The sequence below is a fragment of the Scatophagus argus genome, chromosome 14 (assembly GCF_020382885.2).
Source record: "Scatophagus argus isolate fScaArg1 chromosome 14, fScaArg1.pri, whole genome shotgun sequence".
Classification (NCBI taxonomy): domain Eukaryota; kingdom Metazoa; phylum Chordata; class Actinopteri; family Scatophagidae; genus Scatophagus; species Scatophagus argus.
The window spans coordinates 1,024,417-1,046,342 of NC_058506.1; the positions used below are offsets into that span (position 1 = coordinate 1,024,417).

General features: G+C 38.5%; 2 protein-coding genes across 3 annotated transcripts; both read right to left on the minus strand.

The window, feature by feature from the left end:
• Positions 1-376: 376 nt before the first annotated feature.
• On the minus strand, positions 377-5,090 carry si:ch211-103f14.3 (zona pellucida-like domain-containing protein 1). 2 transcript variants are annotated; one of them, XM_046411861.1, is made up of 11 exons: positions 4,746-5,090; positions 4,555-4,665; positions 4,004-4,224; positions 3,725-3,909; positions 2,827-2,899; positions 2,162-2,259; positions 1,881-1,961; positions 1,508-1,676; positions 1,311-1,410; positions 854-874; positions 377-638 (listed from the first exon to the last, which is right to left on the minus strand). In XM_046411861.1, exons 2-11 carry the CDS (start codon positions 4,661-4,663, stop codon positions 508-510), a joined length of 1,188 nt encoding a protein of 395 aa, XP_046267817.1. In that variant the 5' UTR covers positions 4,664-4,665; positions 4,746-5,090; the 3' UTR covers positions 377-507. The 2 variants fall into 2 exon arrangements, with proteins under 2 accessions (XP_046267817.1, XP_046267816.1); XM_046411860.1 differs by having other exon boundaries at positions 4,555-5,090.
• A 6,122-nt stretch (positions 5,091-11,212) lies between these two features.
• Positions 11,213-21,186, minus strand: zpld1a (zona pellucida-like domain containing 1a). The gene is made up of 11 exons (XM_046411771.1): positions 20,615-21,186; positions 19,909-20,022; positions 19,493-19,713; positions 18,672-18,853; positions 17,493-17,565; positions 16,882-16,979; positions 15,019-15,099; positions 14,755-14,926; positions 13,482-13,584; positions 13,101-13,130; positions 11,213-12,588 (listed from the first exon to the last, which is right to left on the minus strand). The coding sequence occupies exons 2-11, from the start codon at positions 20,012-20,014 to the stop codon at positions 12,413-12,415; spliced, it is 1,242 nt and encodes a 413-aa protein (XP_046267727.1). The 5' UTR covers positions 20,015-20,022; positions 20,615-21,186; the 3' UTR covers positions 11,213-12,412.
• Positions 21,187-21,926: the final 740 nt, after the last annotated feature.

The following is a 21,926-nucleotide window of genomic DNA, read 5'->3' on the forward strand; positions in this document are numbered from 1 at the left end:
CACTTTGCTTCACATTGACTTTGTTCTCAAATGTCTCCACATTCTTTAAAACATTGCATCAGCTTCACTAATTGTCTTAAAACTCAGTAGAATATATAAGGATGACATTCTTTTCATAGATTTGTACTAGCACTTTGGTTTCTGCTAATAAAATATCCCTAAAGGCTCTACATTGATATCCTTACACTCACAACAAGCTAGTGGTTTCCTTTTAATGCTTTTCATAGTCAAAGTGCATGGTTGCTAACCCTTAAGCTTTTTATCACATCGTTAAGCATTTCTACTAATATATTATAGCTCCTTACTTTGTGTTTCAGGTCAGTCTGCAGGGTACATTTATAATACTACAACAATAAAACTACAACAATAAGACCACTCAACCATCTACATTCTACATCAGAAAAAAACACAAGAATGATATTATATGAAGCTTGGTTTTGCATCACAGATCTGTTGGTAAAGGCTGCCATACACCAATTCATAGACATGCAGAGTATTTGTTCCACTTCAAAAGTGTCTGAGCCTTCTGAAGAGGACAGCTGCTGCAGCTAGAACTACAATGACGGCCACAGTGAGGACTCCCACAGCTAAGCCGAGACCCATCGTGGAGCTGGAGTCCGAGTTGCTGCTGAGCACAGCTGCTCATAACACAACCACAGTACATGTTCATCACACACTGGCTCACAAAGTATTATCTGTATATAATCAGGCATAAACAGCCTTGAGTCAATCACTGAGTTGCTGATTTGCACTAATCAGTAATGAATTTTTGTGCTATAGACATAATACTTAGAAACATTTATGTTAAATAGTTTAATAATATTTATGATATTGGGATTGAATAATATCATACCTTCCTCCTTGGATGCCAGTGCTGAACAGATAAAAGAGATAAAGAGAAAAGGAGAAAATAAATAAGCATTTGTAATGGTCATGAGGTATGGGAAAAAGCACTGTCAAAAAAAATTGCTTTATTTTTTCTATGTCCTTGATTATACTTGGACATGTTTGAAGGTAATCTTACTATAGCACAACATAAATATCTTTAGAGCTTGTCAATGCTATTATACAAGTCACAGCCTCTATTTAGATTCCTTTTAATTATGAAGATCTCTTACTTTGTTTAGACAGTACACTGATGGCTGTACAAATAATATTACACAGTATGTTTGCTTGTTATATCCAGAATTAAGAAAATCTGGATTAACACAGAAATCAGTTCAAATTGCCCTTTGTGTCTCTCATGTGGTTTCTTTGTGATTTTATGCTAATTGTTTATTGTGATATCATCGTAAAAAACGTATACCTACAATTCTCATTTCTGGTAACAATGGGGACTGCTGAGGACAAGGTGGTGGCATCTGAAACACTGGTGGAACCAACATCCCTTTTCCTCCTATTGTTACATTGCTGTAGATGAAGGAAGAAGGAATGTAACTAACTAAGTTCAAGAATTAATGGGAGAAATGGACTGAATGCTTTTTAGCCTTACTCATCCTTCACTGACCTTAAACTCATTGCAGGTGCTGATCTCACAGAGTCTGGTGATGCAGTGCAGGTAGTAGGTGGACACTGTCTGGTTCTGCTGTTCGAGAAACCTGAAGGCCTGGAAGGAGAAGCGAGCGTGATGGCTGTCCCCGTTCTCATGCATAATGGTCAATTGGTCCTTAGAGCACCTGTTCGTTATGAGGAAAAAACAGTGCTTGCCTAAAATATAGACATTGACGGTCTCTTCAGAATGAAGCCGTGTGTTGCATGTGTGTTCAACCAGTGATGTGTTAAATTCAGAGAAGAATTCCGGTGCATGTAAAAATATACTGACAACAAAGTTTGAAGAAGTTTAAGTTGAAGAAGTAGGAGAAGTTTATTTGAGGACTTACGAGACAAACAGGTTAAAGAAAGTGGAGTTGCTGGGATAAGGAGAGATGGAGGCATAGCATCGATCCATGAGGACATGGTACCTGGTGGGGGAAGAACAATGGATATCAGAGGTGGTGCTAAAATACTTGTTCCTACTCCTCATAAGAGTTTTAATACCATCCACTCAATATGAATCTATTCTGTTTGTTTCTGTGGGTGGTGGGAGGAAGGGTACCAGTGTTTCAGGAATGTGTTGAAATTTGTGTACACAAGATCAGATTCAGCTGATAGATACGCTTACTGATCAGTCAGGTTGACTGCCTGGACCTGGACATAGATGTTGGTCCTCAGCTCTAAGCCCATCGGGGGTATGATCAGAGGAGTGGTGTAGTTAGCATCCTGTCAACGGCAGTGTATAGTTGATTTACTGATGATTATCATTCACATTTGACACATTCACAGGTTGAAAAGCTTGGAAAGCTTTTTTGTTCCTTTTGCTGACTCTGGTTTCTATGGTGTGTAAGGTTCTATTTACAGCACTTTAACAAAGGGTCTGTCTAAGGTATTTATTAGTTTCTGATTCTGGGAAAGTGGGAGAAACTGTACAATTTCCCCAAATGATTATATATTGTGTACTCTTTTGTACTGTACTGTACTGTAAATTTATCCATTGTGAGACTAGTAAAGGATTAACGTGTTTTATTTCTCAGCTCCTCAACCAAATCACATAAATTCAAGCTATTCTGGATATGTGGTCCGCTTTTGTTAACTAATAAAACACTTCTGCACATGACCGTGAACATGCAACAAGAAATACAACTGAAGAACAGGTAAAGTTCAAATAAGTAATTAAAGTTAGTTAATTAAGTTATAGTACATAAAATAACAATAATTTGTAACAACAAACCGCTACTGAAACAATACTACAGCCTGCAATTCATCATAATACATTGCTTCTCAACTTACACTGAAGAGATCCATGCTCAAAGTACTGATGAAGCTTCCATTGTTGTCTCTCACTGCAATAGATGACGCTGATCTAAATGAGACGGGTGATGTCAGAAACAGGGAAGAGTTGGTTGGATGAAACATTTCTGACTGCATCCTACATGTTACTGAATACCAGGATTGGATTTCCACCAGCAGAGGAGAATGAGCTACTTTTAGACTGAAAATCCAGTCTTATTTTATCAGAGACTTTGATCAGGACAGATGTATCTAGTATCATATACTGCACTGTTTTAGTGACCACAGTAACGCACAAAAGGATAGTTTGGTTTTTCCTATTTATCATGCCTAAAACCAAACACATTCAGAAGGTTTGACTTTGAACTTGGCTTGGAATTCTTAAGAGCAGAGAAAAATATCCTCTGAAGCGGAGATTTGATTTCTTTGCCTTTTTAACTTTTTTTTAATAAACAGAGGAAAAAAAACAGAAATCCTAAAAAAAAAAAAAAAATATCCTTATATATTTGTCTGCTGCTACTGTGTGCTGCAGTGTGTACATTTTTTGAAAGTGAAATAAGTAACCTCATGAAACTTGGACTGTGTATTTATTTGTTTTTTAGGATAGCTATGTTTTGATGATACAGACAGGAAGGGACATTTTCAAACTCACTAAATATCATAATTTAAGGCTTTACACTGCACTCAAAGAGGAAAAAAGGTGTTCATGACTTTGTAGATTAAATTTTACTGAAAATTGTAAAGTTCTTTAGAACCAAACTATTCCTTCACTGATTACTCACCATCAGAGCTGTCACAGACACAGCCAGTTTCCCCATTAAACAACATGTCCAGGTACATGTAATAAACATCTAAAAATGAAGCCCAGTAATTTAAGGGATACAAGCAGAGTTCTTACACTTCCACCTGGGTGTTGTTGATCAGATACTCCAGTGGGTAAGCACAGGAATAATAATATTTCAGCTCAGCGTTATAGGTGACTACCCCCGTGGTTGGATCATGGGAGGTCACCACACCACTGACATTAACTGTCTGGATGTTGGAGAAGTCAGCAAAGATCCCTGTGCCAGCTGCACTGGTCGTCTGGAGATAAAATTTATGGCAAAAGTCATGCACAGAAAAAAAAGTAGATGCTTTGAGAAAACTGAATTGTTCTCCAGCTCCAACTTCTACTAACCAGGAAGGTGCTGCCGCAAGCATTAGTCATATTGAGGGGAAAGGAGAATCTAACAACAGGAGGGTTGGCAGATTCATCCAAGGTTCCCCTACAAATTGGATCATCATAAATGTGGTTGAGGATGAGCAGAGATTCGTTGTAGCCAGTGTAGATGACAGGACAGATTTGGATAGCCAGGCTAATCGAGGACGTGCCACATTGAACTGAAATGTCAGTGTAATCTATGAGAAAGAAAATGAGACGTCAGTAAGCTTTTCTGCAACTATCACTTGAAATCTCATTTACAAACTAATTTCTTGTCTAGAAGAAGAAAAAAAGTCCTGGCAGCAATATTCTTTGAATTTTCTGCTTTTCTGCCTCTGCCTTGCTGTTTACAAGTGTGTGGCAAAATTGCATCCCTTTAGATGTCCTGAGATAGAATTGAAACAAAAAGCCTGACATAAATGTGAATGTGAATATGAATGAGAACATAATGAGAACATATATACCTATTCAGGAAGATGACTGAGAACAGTAACTTGTCAGAAAAAGCAGAAACTGGCATATCATACCTGGACGTCGAAAGTCAGTTTGGCACGTTAACTGACTGCTTTTGGAGACCATGGAACCCAAGAAGAGAAAACTAAGAATGCTCATTTTTTTCTTCTTTGGTATGGACATATCTGTAATAGCAAAAAATAATGATGTGTCAAAAGAACCTGACATCTCTGTAATTGTTAATGTTTCCTTACATGGCACCCACCTTAGCTGCCCCAATGATGTTGTTCCCTTTCTTTGCTTGACTGTTGCTTTGAACCATCAATGAGCACAGCGGAGCTGTGGGAGAGTCTTATATACATGACTCTTTCTTGGTATTGGACAGAAACGAGGTCAGTGTAGGTTGGTGTGTCCACCTTAACTTTACTGTATGGGAACAATTTAGTGAGTATAGGGAGTTCCATGGACCATACCTTTAGGGCAATTAGTGAAACCCTACACAGTGAGTGTCTGTGAGGGACAATGGCTTAGCTCAACAAATTCCCTTATAAGGCTAGGATGAGACTTCATGAACTTAGTGTTAAATCCCTAGGGATTATATACAATATTTTGATGCCCCTTTTAGGTAAGAGTCTATTTATTAACAACAACAGCAATATCCTTTTCATGACCTAAGGATGATCATGTGAGATGGTTCCCCATCCCAGAGGAGGCTGTGGATACTGCACTTGGGCGCTATGTTTACATTAGCTTGAAAAATCTTTATGGGAGTCAAGTCAAGTCACTTGAGTCTACACAGTAGTTCAACAATGTCTTTGGTGCCATGGTGAAAATGACTCAAAGCAGTTCCAGCAATTGAAATTATTTAAGACTAAACACAGACTGCTGCAGGCTTAGCATTTGTGATTCTAAACAAATGTGCTAGAAACTAAAATGAAAGTATTTGGCTTTCTCTAGTTTGCAACATTTTAACATAGTTTAAGCATGCATACTTCCACCTTCATAACATTGCAAAAATCAGGCATGTCCTTTCCTTAGATGCTGCTGAGAAGCTCATCCATGCTTTTGTTACCTCTAGGCTGGATTACTGTAACTCTCTTTGTCAGGATGCCCTAAAAAGTCCCTCAGGACTCTGCAGCTCATTCAGAACTCTGCAGCTTGTGTCCTGACTAAAACTAAGAGGCGTGACCACATTTCACCTGTGCTGGTCTCTCTACATTGGCTTCCAGTAAAATTTAGAGTAGAATTTAAGATCCTCCTCCTAACCTACAAAGCCGTGCATGGTCTGGCACCATCATATATCACTGATCTCATTGAACCATATCAGCCCTCTAGGGAGCTGTGTTCCTTAGATTCAGACTTACTGGTAATACTACGAATCTCCAAATGTAATATGGAGCCAGGGCCTTCAGTTATCAAGCTCCTCTTCTGTGGAACCAATTACCAGCCTCAGTTTGGGCGGCAGACACCCTCTCTATGTTTAAGAGTAGACTTAAAACCCTCCTTTTTGACAAAGCCTATAGTTAGACCAACCTCTAGTTATGCTGCTATAGGTTTAGATTGCTGGGGGACATCCTTAGACACCGAGCTTTCAGAGCAGGGGGATTCACTCATCATGTCCCATCACCGGTACAGCACTAACTCGTCCTCTCCCCCGGAGCTCTTGTGCTCCATCTTTTCTCAGCACTTCCGGAGCATGTCGCTGGATCCAGAATCTCCTACCCCGCCCTCCTGAGGCCTGGTAACGCTGCTGGATCCTGAGCCCTCTATGGCCCTGCGTACTGCACTGATAGTGCTGCTGGATCCAGAACCCTCTCCGTGGCCCTGGCTGGATCCTGTTGCTTCTGCTCTGCACTGTTCTCTCTATCCTCCCTGTCTCTCCTCTCTCCCTCTCCCTCTCCCTTTCTCTCTATCTCCCCTTCTCCTGTCTCTCTCCATCTCCCTGTCTCTCCTCTCCCCTCTCTCCTGTCTCTCCATCTCCCTGTCTCTCCTCTCCCCCGTCTCCCTCCAGCCGGTCGCAGCAGAAGGCCGTCTACACTGAGTCTGGTTCTGCTCGAGGTTTCTGCCTGTTAAAAGGAAATTTTTCCTCGCCACTGATGCCATATGCTTAATATGTGGGGTTTTGCCCTGGGACCTGTTTCTCTTTGATTCTCTTCTTTTTTGTTGTTTTTTGTTGTTGTTGTTTACACACCTGTAAAGTGTCTTGAGATAACTTAGTTATGAATTAGCACTTTAAATAAAATTGAATTGAAATGTAATTGAATAGTTAGTTTAAGCCCATTAACATTGATTCAAAGTAATTTTGAAACGAAAAGAACATACTGATTGTTTGAGTGTCACCATTCTTAAATAACTACTATGAACTGATCGCTACCTACTTGTTTTCTGCCAGCGATATCAGTACATAGCTAGAGCATATGTAGAAGATGGAGCTCTGTTCTGAATGGTATTGTGCATATGTGTGTAACTAAGGATTTTATTTTCTACATAAGATATAAAGCAGAGGTGATTTTCCTCAAAATGTAAACATTCAATCTGTTTAAATCAATTTAAATCGTCCCTTTAGTACATAGAAAAGAAAATATCCTTTGGTGTGGTGTTGCACCAACTGTCAGCTTACTCAGAGATGCTCATTGAGACAAGGCTGCGTAAAGCTGACACCAGATTCAGTCAGCTAAGCCACACAGGAAAGACAATCACGCTGTCTTTTTGCATCTTGCTGATGTATTCATCTCTGTATAATGTGTTGTCGGAGCACCAAGAATTTTGCTTTAGCACATTTCCAACATCAGATGTGTTTTACAACTACAAATTTTTATTGATGCCAAAAAAAATCTGCTGGGGAAATTGTGCATCTTGCTGTAATTCCTATCTGATGCAGTTTCCAGACTGCAGTAAAATTTGTTGTTGTTGTTGTAAAACACATTTGATGTTGAAAATGTGCTCAAACAAAATTAGTCTTACAATGCCAGTTGAGGAATGGTGAACATGGGCATCTGTGTGATAATGGAGGAATGCATCTTCATAATGTAATGCTTATATAATGGTTATTTTGTGTTAGGATGGATGCTTGTTGTACCTTTTTAGTCTGAGACAAGATGTAAAATAAATCAATGCAGGCATCTGCTCAGCAGTAGTTAATAAAATGTCTCTATACTTAGTGAATTGACTGCATTTGCAATAAACACATTTATGATGAAGAATCATCAAACTAAAATCAAAGAGGGTGACAGGGCTAAATTGTGAAAAAATGAAAATATTATCCAAATGATGTCAGCTGTCGACAAATGGCTTTTCGTGATGTGAAAAAAGCAGACCAGGATTCCAACCTGGAACCCTCTTGCTGTGAGTGCCATCAAATCTTAAAGACCTCATAGTATCTTATTATCCAAGGAGGACTCTACACTCTCAGGATGCAGGGTTACTTGTGGTTCCTGGAGTCAGCAAAAGTAGAACGGGAACCACAGCCTTTAGTTATCAAGCTCCTTTCCTGTGGAATCATCTTCCAGCTTCGGTCCAGGAGGTAGACATCTTCTCACTGGCCAAGAGTAGACTTAAAACCTTCCTTTTTGATAAAGCTTGTAGTTAGGGCTGGCTCAGACTGGTTCCTAGTTATACTGCTAGGCTGGTTGTCAGTCAGTTGCAGGGCTGACACACAAAGACAGACAACCACACTCACACACACACTCACACCTAAGGGCAATGCAAAGTAGACAATTAACCTAATGTTATTGTGGAATTCGAATCTGAAACCCTCTTGCTGTGAGGCGACAGTACTAACCACTGTACCGCCCTGCTGCCTCACTAACTCAAAATAGTAGAATAGGTTAGGATGCCTCCTTGATGTCTCATTGGGGAGTTGTTTCAGACATGTCTTGGTCAAACTGGTGGAAGTGACCGGGGAGAGGATGGTCTGGGCTTCCCTACAGAGTGTGTTTGACAGTAAGAATCAGTCATGCAGCCAGCAGATGCTTAGCCTGATGAACTGCTTTTGTACAAGGGCATGTTATGAGGAACACAGGCAACACACATTTTAACATAGTTTAAACATAAAACAAGATTCAAGATTCAATTTATTAATCATTATGCAACACAGGACTGTATAACAAAAGGATAGTTGTCATCTCTTTAATCTCGCTTCTCTCACAAAATGACTTAAATAGACAAATTAAAAATCTGTTTTTATACAACTTTATTTATGTGGTGGAATGTAGAGGATGAATTGAGGATTCTCATGGCCTGTTGCTCTGTAGTCTAGTAATAAGGCAAGTAATAATTCTGAATCTCTTGCCAAATTAAAGAGGGGTATCTGACAACGACACCCTGAGAATTTTTACCCAAGGAAAAACACACTTCTCCGGACCAATACCAATGGTAATACAAAAAGGCATTCAGATGTTGTTATACTAAGGAGCAAGAGGTGTATGTCCATTCACAATCATCCCTTTATTAACAAATAAGCAAAAGGTATTCATAAAAATCAGCCACGCCGTGCACACATACAAGGATAAGGAACTACTGAAGCTGAGGTTTACCGGTGCTAATACAGTGCTATATCTTAGGCTGCTAAAATATCCCAAGGAAGATCCACCCTGAAGCTGGAGTGCACACACCTCCCCAGGCTCAGACAATGTGGCAGGGGTAGTTATAAAATGTCAGTTTTATAATCTAATCAAAATAAACAAATTAGATTACACAAAACATCACAAAATATTGTGTGGCAAGTGACTGCAAATTTATAAAGAAAACAAATGAATGAAACAAATGTAGACTGAGCAGAGGGACATGGTAATGGCATCCCATGTGGATGTGTCGGTCCTGAATGCAAACTCGTTAGGGTCCAAGCTGGCTGGGGTGTTGTTTTTGATCTGCTTGAGAGCCAGTTTCTCAAAGCACTTCATCAGTACTGGGTTGAGTGACATAGGGTGATATTTGTTTAGACTCGACACTGCAGAACTTTTAGGTATAAGGAAAGATGGTGGCTTTCTTGAAGCAGGTAGAAACCATCTCCTGTGGTCAGAGATGGTATTTTGCAACTCAAGGATCTGCAGGCATTATATTTGTATATGATATTTATGTCTTTGTGTAAGTGATAATTTTGTGCAAATAAAAGCAAGAAGTATGACAGAATGATTTGTAATAAACTTTACTTATTATTTGTTACTTTATATCATGCATTGCCTGTACCATACCCACTTCAAGACAAACAAAATACCATAGACAACAGAACATCCATATCAGATAAGAGATTATGATCACTTTATCGTGAAGGGAATGAACCACTCTGCAAAACAGAGGACGGCAGGTAGGAGAGTTGGGACAACCCAGCTCCGCTCTGGATTGGATGAAGGTGAAATAAAGAGTTTGATCTAGACCTGCTCAAATTGGAAAGTGTCGTGAGATAGCTTTTGTTGTGAATTGGCGCTATATAAAAAAACTGAATTGAATTGAATTGAATTGAGATACACCACACACACACACACACACACACACACACACACACACACACACACACTCACAATCACACAGGAGAAGAACAGGGAGGGGAGAGACTGTGGAAAAATACTGTGAGGAAGCATACACCCAACAATTATGTGTCAGCGTACCATAGTCCATTCAGTCAGAAAGTTTTATCAGCCAGTATAAACATACAAAGATTGTGTCCTGACATTTTTGTCATTTTTTCCATAAAATGACAATTAAAACAGACAAAACTACATAGACTAATCTGCAGGACTATCAGGTCCTTTGTTTTAGTTAGTTTCACTTAGTCACTCCCACTGAGGAGTATATATTGGTTCCTTACCAGTCAGTTTTCAGAACTGATGAAGCTGCTTGAATTAGCAGCGAAACGTCTTCAAGCTTATCTGCACAGTCCAGACGCCTTGCTTTAACTCTGCGTGGATCAGAAAAGAAGCTGCCTTATAGCAAGGAGGTCATGAATCTGATTGTCCGATGTCCCAGATCATCTGTGCACAGAGTTTAGATATTCTCCCCATGCTCACATGGGTTCCTGTTGGTGCTTCGGTTTCTTCCCACCATTCATCATTCAATCTTCACACCACGTGTGTTATTACTTCCATCCAAGTTCTTCTTCTGTTCTATCCTAGGAACCCTTGTGGGATAATGAAGCTGTATGCTCACTGAGACGTGTTCCCACCCTGAGTCTTAACCTCAGCCTTGAGGGGCACTTGACTTCATCCCTCTCTTCCCCTCTCTCCAAACAGACACTCAGTTACTCTACAGTTGTGTTCCATGGATGCGACCTAATAGAAAAGAATAGGTCACATAGCTATCTCACAATCTTAGAGGTCTTCTTGTGAAACTAATAAGTTTTGTACTTTGGTCCAACGTAGTTATGGCGTTACACTGGGTAATCTGCAGCATGAGACAAAGTTGCTTACCAGTACAAAGCCATTGCCATGCTACTGGCTGGCTTCATAGTTATGACAAAGTTTTATACACCCAGTATGCTTTAAGGCACAGTACATCGGCTGTTCTACTCGTCACCTGAAACAGTCTTGTTTTACGGAATACCCGCTCAAATGATTCGTCAATGATGATGAGTTAGAAGACTGTTTGAATTAAACATCAGACATAGCTCTCTGATGTCGCTCCAGTTGACTTTAGAAATGTTCTAATGTGTGAAATTATTTGTTTAATAAGTTATTACATAACAACTTTCAAATTATGAGAGCAAACCTTTAGTCAGTCCGAGAGTGCAAACCTCCATCAATGCTGTAACACTCACAGATAATCCAGTCACTGGAATTCCTTTTCCTTTTTTATTCAGTGGATTTCTCCCTTCATGAGACAGACAGTGAAAACTGTATATTGGTGATACAGCAAGTCTCAATTATAATTACCACCCAAAGCTAACTCTTCAGAAGGGCGCATCAGTGGAAATTCTTGAGGAATTTGATCAGAATGATAAATTACTACCATATTATTATGGATGTATCTTAAATTTCATACTGTATGTTTACAAATATGACACTGGGCAAGTCAAAGTCAAAGTGCAATGCTTCCATTATGTACAATTGTAGAAAATTTGCACACTTCAGGAATAGACCAATGGCATTTTAAAAACACATTTTTGGAAAGTCATACAAGCTTACATTGGGTACATGTACAAATAAAACTTACAAATTAACTGCTACCACATTGCATAAAATATTAAAAGTGAATGAATTTAGACAGAACACACTTATTAATCATAAGACTATCCGTCTAATATGTAGCAATATTAATAAATTAAACATTTATGCCAGTTATTATATTAATATACTTTTAAAAGTTAGATTTCATGTCAAGAAGGCTTAAGCTTAACATCCAAGCCCAAGTGTTGGGCTGTTAGCTCACATCACATAATCAAAGGTTTGAACTTTAAACGTTTTATATAGTAGAGTATTGTGAATTTCCCCAGTTCGGGACTAATAAAGGCCTATCTTATCTTATAGCATATAGTAGAGTTTCCCTCAAGTCATTAAGTGAAGTAATTAAGTGTTCTTATATTTCGGTCTCTTAGCTGGAAGTGTGAGCTTACCATTAGATCATGCAATGCTAATGACATACTGTAAGCCTTGCAATTGACCCTATACCCTGCAAATGAAAGCTGTATAGCTGAGGTATTGAATTAATTTATGAGTGTCCCCACTATGTGGGTTAACCCTGCATGACAAATTATCACATGCAGGTTAAAACCTAGCCTGCCAGATGGTTGAAACACAAAGTACAGAACAACAAATAGAAAGTTCCACTTTACTTCTAATGCACATGGTACATACCTATTAACAATTTTCTAGATTAACATTGTGTTTTATTCTCCTGTAAAATGACTACATGCACAAACATCACGTCACATCTGCTGGTTGACTCCACTAAGCATTGTCAGTTGTGGAGGAGTGTCTGCAGTGAGTAGGGTGCAAGCGATCAGTTGAAGGCTGGGTTGCGGACTCCACACAGGCTGCTTACAGGAGTGCTCTTGCCTTTGAGAAGGGTGAGGGAGAAGATGAAGAAGCAAACACTCATGACACCCAGGATGATCACACCTGAGATGAGTGCGCTCGTCACTGTGTTCACCTGAAACACTGGAGCTTTCAGATGGGCTAAAGCAACACAAAAACAAAGAAACAATCACATCTGTTCATATTTCTACCACCTTTTCAATACTTACTCTTAGATTCATCTTGAATGCAAAGTCATCCATAAAGAAACACTTGTTGGTAATGCACTATGCATTTGTCGATTCAGTTTATTTGATGGTTTGCTTTTCTTGATTCTGAGAAATCCTTTAAACCTTTATTGTCACACTGAGACAGCTAAGCTACAGCTTGTGTGAAGGCAATAGTTTTGTTTTATGAAGCAAAATTTTAATTTCATTTCATTCATTTTTTTAGAAAAGGCATTCTGAGGGAAACAGAGCACTTAATCTGACTCCTGTAATGCATCAAACATCACAGGATAACAAGACACAATAATCTAGAAGTTTTAAGAGTATATGAGACATTTTCCTACAACCTGAAGCCTTTTACTTTTTAAAAATGGCTCCATTTCATATCACTGAAAGGCATTGCCACTAGTGTAATTCTATGCTGCGCACAGAAGTGTGAGGGCTTACCCAGCTGAGAGTTGTTGGTTGGTGTTTCTTCTGTGGAAAAAAAAAAAACATAAAGGGCATTTAAGCTTAACAGCAATACATACACAATACAGGTGTTCTCTGACTATCTACATCTCCCAAATTAAGTCTCACCATCAGTGAACATCCCAGTGTACTCAAGTATCTTTAAATATATCCAATTTGGAAATAATTGCAGATTTAAACAAGTTGCTGAACTGTTACAATTACAATGAAGAAGAAAAATTGTACAGTTAAAAGAATTAACTGAGCTTATGATGCTGTAGCCAACTTTAAGTATAAGGAAAAACAGGCTCCTCATACAGTACAAAGAAGGGAAGGTAAGAAAAGGTATAACAGAGGAAGAGTGTTAATAAACTGTACCACTCCGAGTGATGATAGGCCCAGCAGTCAAGACAGCATTCCCAGATGCACTGTTAAATTCCTTTCCCTCCGAGATGTCTCTCTTTTTCCTGCTGCCACAGATCTATGAGGAGATAAGGACATATGTTGGCACAATGAAAACCCCCTAATGTGCTCCACTTTCTCATGATACATGCTTGGTTGGGTAAAATCACTTATTACATTTTCTGGGTTATATTCATATGAAATGTGATGGATGAATATTTCAATTTTAAAATAGTAAATGCTGGATGTGTCTTATGGTCATTTGAATTATTATTCTTTATTTCCAATTTACTCTACTTTATGGTAATTTATAATTAAAACATTAAAGTGAAATGAAGGAACAGCCCAGTGTCTTCTTAGAAAGTATATTGCCTGAAGGAGGGATTAGTCTGATTACCTGTTATATCATGCAGCTGCTTGACCTGACCACTTATACAGATTACTGCTGCTGTCAAGTAAACACCAATGAAACACTGTTTGGAAATGTGAGTAGGAAATCAGACAGGCACTTAGGCTGCAGAATATAAATTACATGCTCTGTATACATCCAACAAAAATATTTGACATTATTCATAACAAATGTCAGCATATTTTTGAATACTGTAAACTTGTGGAGTATTCAAAACCTTTACTTAGAAATACCAGAACAACAAAGAAAAAAAACCATTACAAGCTGAAGCCCTTCATTCAAATTCTTACCTAAATAAAAGCACAGATGTATCAAAAGTATCAACAGTAAAACTGCTAGTTTTCATATATTGTAATATATAATAATTACTGGTGTTACTAGAATTTTAATGTAGCTGACTGAGGTAAGGCTACTGTTCATAATTTTATAAATTTTATTTTGTTGGGTAATTTATACTATTACAAAAAATAAGCTATTATTGATCTTATTTATACTTATCTGTAACATAACTACTGTTTTTAGTTGTCAAATAAATATAGTGGTGTATACAGTGACAGAAAAAGGAAATGTTAGTAAATTAAGTACAGTACATGAAAACTGCATTTTTGAACAGTAGGTGAACAAATGTATCAGTTTGCACCACAGAAGATTAAATGTGTGAGTGAATGTTTGAAAGCTGAGCAAGTGAATTCTGCTGAATTTGGAGTTTCTTCTTCAAATGCTTCCCCCATGAAATGAGGCTGTAAATGGGTTTTAAAGAAATACTGATTCTGATATATTATATATTATAAGCTAATAGTTTGTCATGTTACGTGTGAAGGTGTCCATTGTTAGTCTCACTGGCATAAGCATGGGACAGTCATCTGCTCGACACAGCTTGGTGACACAGTGCAGGAAGACGGTGGACATCTTCTGGTTCTTGTGCTTTACAAAGCGAAATACTTCAAAGGCAAAGCGGCCCATTTGACTTTTCCCATTTTCAAAGACGGTGGTCTGGGGGTCTTTTTCACAGCTGGCTCAGGGAGGGAAAATTAGGAAGTGTTATTCGAAAGGAAAGCAAAAGAAATATCAGAAATCATAGATCTGTTATCATATTTGAGTTACCTAAAGAAAAGATCATAGCGGAGGTCATCGTTAGGGTTTCCAGAGGGCGTGGTGTAGCAGTAATCCATTAGAATGTTCCATCTATTAACAATTAAGGAAATTAAATGCAGATGGAGTCAAGCAGGTGTAAAGGCCTCCTGGTAAATGAAAAGAAGTGTAGTAGCAAAATGATCTTTGTATTTTAGATGTGTCATACCTGCACCATTCTTACACTTCAGGCTGTTCTGTTGCATCTCTTACATGTCAGTTTTGTGAACAAATGTTTAATGACTGTCTGTTTGTGTATCACTCACAGCGCACGGCATTATTAAGGATATGATAAGGTACATTATATAGACAAAAATATTTGGACATAGGCTGAGTGGAAGAGTGGAAGCTGTTATAGCTGCAAAGAGGGGACCAACTACATATTAACATCTATGTATTTAGAATCCAGTGTAATGGTCAGGTGTCCCAATACTTTTTTCTATATAGTGAATATTTATTATGTGCTTTCACTGTGGTTTGCATAGAATGCACTTCAGTAAAACAGTAAAACACATCATTTTATGTGGAACAGTTTTTTTTTTTTTTCTAATTTATGTGTCGATCACCGATATTGCTTTTGTTTTATCATCAAGAATATTTTAAGTTTAAAAAAAATACACTTTCGTTAAGACTGGAAAAAACGTTAGCAGAACCTACAATGCAAAATGTCCTCTCTAGAACCAGTGTTGGGTTTGTCCATTCTGGACTATTGCAACATGATGGACTTTGTGGAGGACTTGCTCCTTCTGTGGGTATAAAGGGCACTTTCTGAGATAATGAAAATCCAGCAATTCTTATTTTGGGGCGATAGAACACTAATGAAAACATAATCATGAAAGTGTATTCTTTTTCAATATTTAAAGCCCCACTCCATCCATAGTGCCATTTGCTTATTGCCATTTCACTTGGATGAAATGAACAAAATTTGCACTGATTCTGGATTTTTTAATGAAGGATAAGGGCTAGACATTTTTTATCAACAAAATGACATACTACTCACATTTGCAACTGGGTAAATCCTGTTTGTTAATTATTCAACATTTCTTCCTCCTTAGTAATTAAGGAGGTAAGGATAAGGTGGCGAGGTAAACCATACCTGAAAACCAAAATTTGTATAGTCCTTTTGTTTATCCTTTGTTTATCCTTCTCACACCAACATCACTCCCACAGACAAGATTGAATGACCACAATACAAAACTTCACATGGTCAGGTCTGAGTCAAGTTCAAAATCAAAGGGGAGATATGTCTATCCGTCAGTCTGAGGTAAGTCTAAAGTATTTTTGAAGCAATAACAAAATGTAATTTTTCCAGAAATGTGAAAGAAGATTTATTCCAGTCAGAGAATATCAAAGAATTCGATCAATTCCCAGAGGAGGTTAAGGAAATATTAGCCAAATGTATTTCTAACTTTGACACATTAATTACAAATGGGAAGAAAATCAAGTAAAATTAACAAACCAGTCAGGAATTTCACAGTTACTGGAAGTCAATCAAAGAGAGCTAGAGGTTTTACATCTCATGACTCAGTCATCATGTTTTTAAATCAAAGGAAGTGAGTGAGCTGTGTACGGGGCTTTGTCAGAATTCCTAGATTCCAATAGAATTTACATCCAGATCACCCTCAAGATCATTCTTCCCCATGGTGTAGCCCTGCCCTGCTTAAAAAAACTTATATAAAAATTAACAATATTTTTATTTTACCTTTACTGTGATCTGGCATCTCCTAAGTATCAACAAGGCCAACACTCCAACAACACTTAAGTTTCAGCTTGTGGTTCTTTAGGAATAATCAAATTAGTCTTTATACTGCTTTGCTGGGTTTTTGGACACTATACCTCCTGTCCAGATTAGCGGCCTTTACAGCTGCAAAGACACGTGTCTTCAGGGTCAGTCCTGCCATGGGGATGGACAGCTGCTGAATGTATGATGAGTCCTGTATATAAACATAATATTTTAGCATATTTGTCACATTTCTTTCTATTAATCTGTCAAAAGTGATTTATTCAGTTTTACAGCAGTTCATGAATCCACATATCTACCATCTGGTTTTCGCAGAATCCCATTTACTAGTCTTTGGTTCAAATCGAGTTTAGTTATCACAAGATTTGAAATGTATTGAGGGTAACTTGAGTGTAATAAATAAATAAATAAACCATTAAACATAATTTGCTGCTTACCTAGCCTGTAAAGAGCATAGGATTTCGGTGTATTTGGTTTCTTTCCCATGCATCATTACATGTATCATCATTCTCAGACTTTATTGGAATTACAGATTTAAATGGCGCATATTAGTTTAACACAGCTGCAGAGCTTCTTCTGCTCTTTGATGCATGTTGACTACATATGGCCTTGGCAGACAGCTTTGTCTTAGGTGCAACAGCCTCAGCTCCCAAGTGCAGAGTAACGCAAAGTAACACACATTTAGACTCAACTGATGTAAACTTACATTGTAGAGCAGTAGATTCAGTGTGCTGATGAAAGTACCATTGCTGTCCTTCACTGAGATTGCAGCTGCTGACCTTCAAAAAATTAAAGGTGAATTCAAATTCAAAACTGAATACTGAACAAAGTCCAAATATTTACCAAAAAGTGTATTTACAAAAAACAATAAAGCATATCAGTTTGAACAACATCTTGCTTATACTGTATTAAATAGAGGATATGTTGAAAAGAATTTGCAAATCATTGAATTCAGTTTTAATTTACATTATACACACTGTTACTTTTTTTCTACAATCAGGATAGTTATAATTGTAGAATCATCTAAGATGATGTCATTTAATGAAGACATTTGCCTGATGGAGACATTTTCATCTTTAAATATTCGAAAACTTTGTAAGTGCTTGCTAATATTCTCTATTAATAAAGAAGAACAATTGCTGCACCCTAAAACCATCCTATCTCTCATTTTGGTTTATTAAGCATGTGTATATGTCTGACATGAACAATGTTTTACACTTTATCTGACAAAAAGAAAAGTGCAAAAGAATTTTGTACTTTAATGATTTGGACATTTCTTCATATTTTGTCCTCGTGAGACGAAATAACACAAATTCAGTGTGCTGTACATACAGTATATATAATACTATCATGTATTGTATTCATTTTATAATGGAGGTCTTTCTTTTGCACCCAGTTGGTATAATGAAGCAACATGACATTATCACAAACTTTAATGTTTAAAGTTTTAATGTTTTTATGACTGGGAACTGTAAAGCTGAATTACCAGTTGTGGGATAAATACATTTTTCTGAATCTGAATCTGAATCAAAATGTAGTCTCAGAAATCACCATAGAGATGAATCAGCACCTTTGATACAGAGTTCACAAAAACTAAACAGCACATTTTTTTTTTTTTTTTTTTTTACAAAAGCTGTATTATCTGATTCAAGCCTGTTACAATGCATGTATTGCCCATTTGCCCATCAATTTCAGTTCTTAAAATGTCCCTTAATGACTTTTTGTAGTCCCACTTGTTGGGCACACCAGTTTAAGATTTTCAGAGCTACCAAATGCCAGCAGCGATTATTTTCACTCATTTTAATTTATCCTTTCATGGCTTATAGCACCAACAAAGCACATTCAGACCAATTTCAGTGGAAGTGATAATGTAAGTGAAACTTACGAGGCCAGCTGTGTGTTGTTGACCAGGTATTCCAGTGGGTAACTGCAGCTGAACTTGTACAGCAGACCTGGCAGGTAGCTGATGATGGTCGGTGGATCCGGAGTATCGACATAACCTGATATGTTTCCGATCTGCACCAGTGACAGGTTCCCATAAGCATTTGGTCCTTGAGCTGTGGAGACCTGCAGCAAACAACATCAGTGTGACATTCCACCATTCCTCCTGATTTGCTTGACAGACCACCATTACCTTACAGTTGGTACAGTGGAGACTACCAGCCATGCCACAGAGCACACTAAGGCACCTCACAACCAACTCAATCCCTTGATATGAGAATGAACTCCAGTAAATGTCCCGTTCCATCCGGCTCAGCACTCAGCAAAGAACATGGGTGAGGGACAGCTCACTCAGCAAAGACTCACTTTAAACCCACATTAAACTGTTTTAAGAATTGTTTTTGTCTCATCATCCTGTCAGGACCTCTTGGGGTCCCACAGCAACACTGCTGTTTTAAAAGATTCAAAGTTTTCAGCTTCAGTTTGTTCTGCCTGTTAGTTAGTAAACAAAATGTTATAGGCAACCACAGAGTCATCTAAGACGAAGTCATTTTTGAACCATAACACAAACCTTACCATTATCCCCTCTTTGCAATAAATCATATTCTTATTAGCTTTGATGATATGTACTCAAAACTATTGAGATTTTGAAAGCAATTTTATCTGCTTTAGTCCCAAATCATCAACTTCATCAACAGTGTACAGTGTCAAGTGATGCTGTAAAACCAGTAAAACAACTGATTATACTATTCCTGTTCTCCTTACCACCAGGGAATTGCCACAGGACTCCAGCGTGGCCAGGCTGATACTAAAAATTACAACAGTGGGAAAAGTGTTGTTATTGATGAAACCACGACAGTGAGCATCTCCATGGCGACCGTTAAGGGCCAGATCGGTGTCGGTATAGCCAGAAAAGAGGACAGGGCAGAAGTTGATCTTGAGGGTGATCGTCTGCACCCCACAGTACACACTGATGTCCCTCTCCGCTGTAAGAGGCACACATACACAGACAGGTGTTCAAAACCATCATGTTCAATTTTGGTCAAATCTCATATATGTCATTATCTTCCCCATGTAATATATTGCTTGTTCTCTGAGGAAAACATTGCATTAAAAAGATAATAACACCTAAATACCATCCATTCGTGTTGAAAATGTATGAATCCGTGTCCCTTTCTTACCAGGGAAGCGACTGTGAAAGTTGGCATCACAGTTGTATCCATTGAACTGAGCTCCGATTGATAAGATGTTACTAAATAGTAAAAGAATCAAAAGTATATGTTCCATTTCAGCACCTAAAAACACAGTAAGAATTTTCACTTGATTTATAACATCCACATTATACATTTTATCTGTCACTCCAGAAAATTCAATTTTTAAAGGTGAATTCTTGTGAAATATGGTGATATAATTAAAGGGAAACAGAAAGTGAACTGCGTTCAAAATGTAATTATTTTTGCTGAGATATATATCCTGGATATTCTGTGTTAATGTCAGAGGGGAAGATTTTCCCAAATCTAAGAAAATCTTTCATATGCCTGCCAAAGTGATGCAAAGCAAACAAAGTCCGCACTGGCAGCTTTGGCATCAAAGTTCTAAGAAATGACGCTGGATAATGTGCTGATAATGGTCATTTCGTAAAGCAGAATGGCTTATCTCTGTATGCACATCTCACTGTCCTGTGAAAAAGTCTGATCACATAATCGCTGTCAGTCACAGATACAGAGTTAGTCCTGGAAGGACTGCAGCTAAATTAAAAGAGTAATTGCAGCGAGTTTGTTGTAGCTGAGTTAGTGTCTCTTCCTCTGACAGTAGATGGTGTTGTTCCTGACAGCTTTAGGTTAAAAAAGGCTCACCATTGCTCTACAAAAGCGAAGAACCACTCACCCAGGTTCCTCGAAGCCAGCGAGTCAGCGGTTCTCCATAAGCTTGGGACAGATGATGGAATGGTTTGCACAGCATCCCTACCCGACAACTAGAAACAGGACTCTGGAACGGGGGGGAAAAAGGGATCCTACACATAAGAGATTCATTATTTGAACATGTCAACAAAAAGGGCTGTCCGGAGTGAACATGGGAAAGTCCATCAAATATGAATGTGTTATACAAATCCTTTCACGTTCGCAGAAACATGAGCAGGTTTTGAAGTTTCCCACTCATATCCTTTCGGCCCAATCTGGCTGTGTCACTGTTCACAAATGGTTTGACGCTGCATGAGGTCCAGTGGCAGTGGGGGGAAGAATTATCTTTTCATCGCTCCAGTGGCCCTGGCCTGCTGACTGAGTTGTTCCTTTCTCCACAGGCTAGTCAGGGAGCGCAGAGCCCACCCCGTGGGCCCTTGGCCCCAGGAATCCACACTTTTCATGCTTTGTGTGCAGCAGTCCTCAGTCAGCACAACAACAGGCAATCTGCCTAGTGGAGCTGCGAGCTGCTGCCGGCCTCCAACCTGACCCCCAAACTTTGATTCCTGGTTACAGGACACATAAAGACAGCAAAAAAAAAAAAAAAAAAAAAAGTTCATGGAGTCTCAAGGGATTAGTTGGTCTCCACTGTCCCATCCCCCACCCCATGTGGATAGCAGTATATGCAGTGTAAACCAGACAGAAAACAAACAGGCATTTTTTGAATATGGAATATGAGACAGAAAGAACAGTGCAGTGGCAGTTTTCAGTAAACTTTTCACGTTAGGACTAATGGAAAACAAAAGAGGCACTTGTTTGGTTTCTCTCTCCTGACTCCTTGAAAATCCACTCACATGTATTTTCCCTCTCTACAGAGGACTGTCATCACCAAGATCATTTCACACAAGCTTCAATAAAGGTTTGCCCCTGTAGAAGCTTTTTATCAATCTGTCCTGCTCGACGTCATCAGCTTTCATGATGGATGAAGTTGCAGCAACTTAATAGTACTTGACACTGGGTTTTGTATTTTGCCTGAATTCATCAGAGTATTGTTAATTAGCTGTAATCTGCACTCACCTTGTTTGTCTTACCTCATTAAGAGTATCTTTGGTGTTCATCTTCAGTTCTTCAAAGATTCAACACTCACCATGACTTTATCTCCTGGGTGTTCAGGTAACATCTCTGATCCCTCTGTCCACCAGGCTCTTCATATATAAAACATGCTGTTGAAGCTGCAAATGCAAACTATATGCATAGCAGTGACTCTCCACTGCTCAAGACATTCAGTTGTTTCCTCA

Excerpts from the sequence above, each read along its gene's own strand:
- si:ch211-103f14.3 (XM_046411860.1), bottom strand. The coding sequence starts at position 4,708 with ATGTCAGGTTCTTTTGACACATCATTATTTTTTGCTATTACAGATATG. Across the intron at positions 4,225-4,554 it reads AACTGACTTTCGACGTCCAG|ATTACACTGACATTTCAGTT; the intron begins GTATGATATGCC and ends TCTTTCTCATAG. Across the intron at positions 3,910-4,003 it reads CTTGCGGCAGCACCTTCCTG|ACGACCAGTGCAGCTGGCAC; the intron begins GTTAGTAGAAGT and ends TTTTATCTCCAG.
- zpld1a (XM_046411771.1), bottom strand. The coding sequence starts at position 20,014 with ATGGAACATATACTTTTGATTCTTTTACTATTTAGTAACATCTTATCA. Across the intron at positions 15,100-16,881 it reads GCCGCTAATCTGGACAGGAG|ATGGAACATTCTAATGGATT; the intron begins GTATAGTGTCCA and ends AATTGTTAATAG. Across the intron at positions 13,131-13,481 it reads GCCTATCATCACTCGGAGTG|AAGAAACACCAACCAACAAC; the intron begins GTACAGTTTATT and ends TTTTTTCCACAG.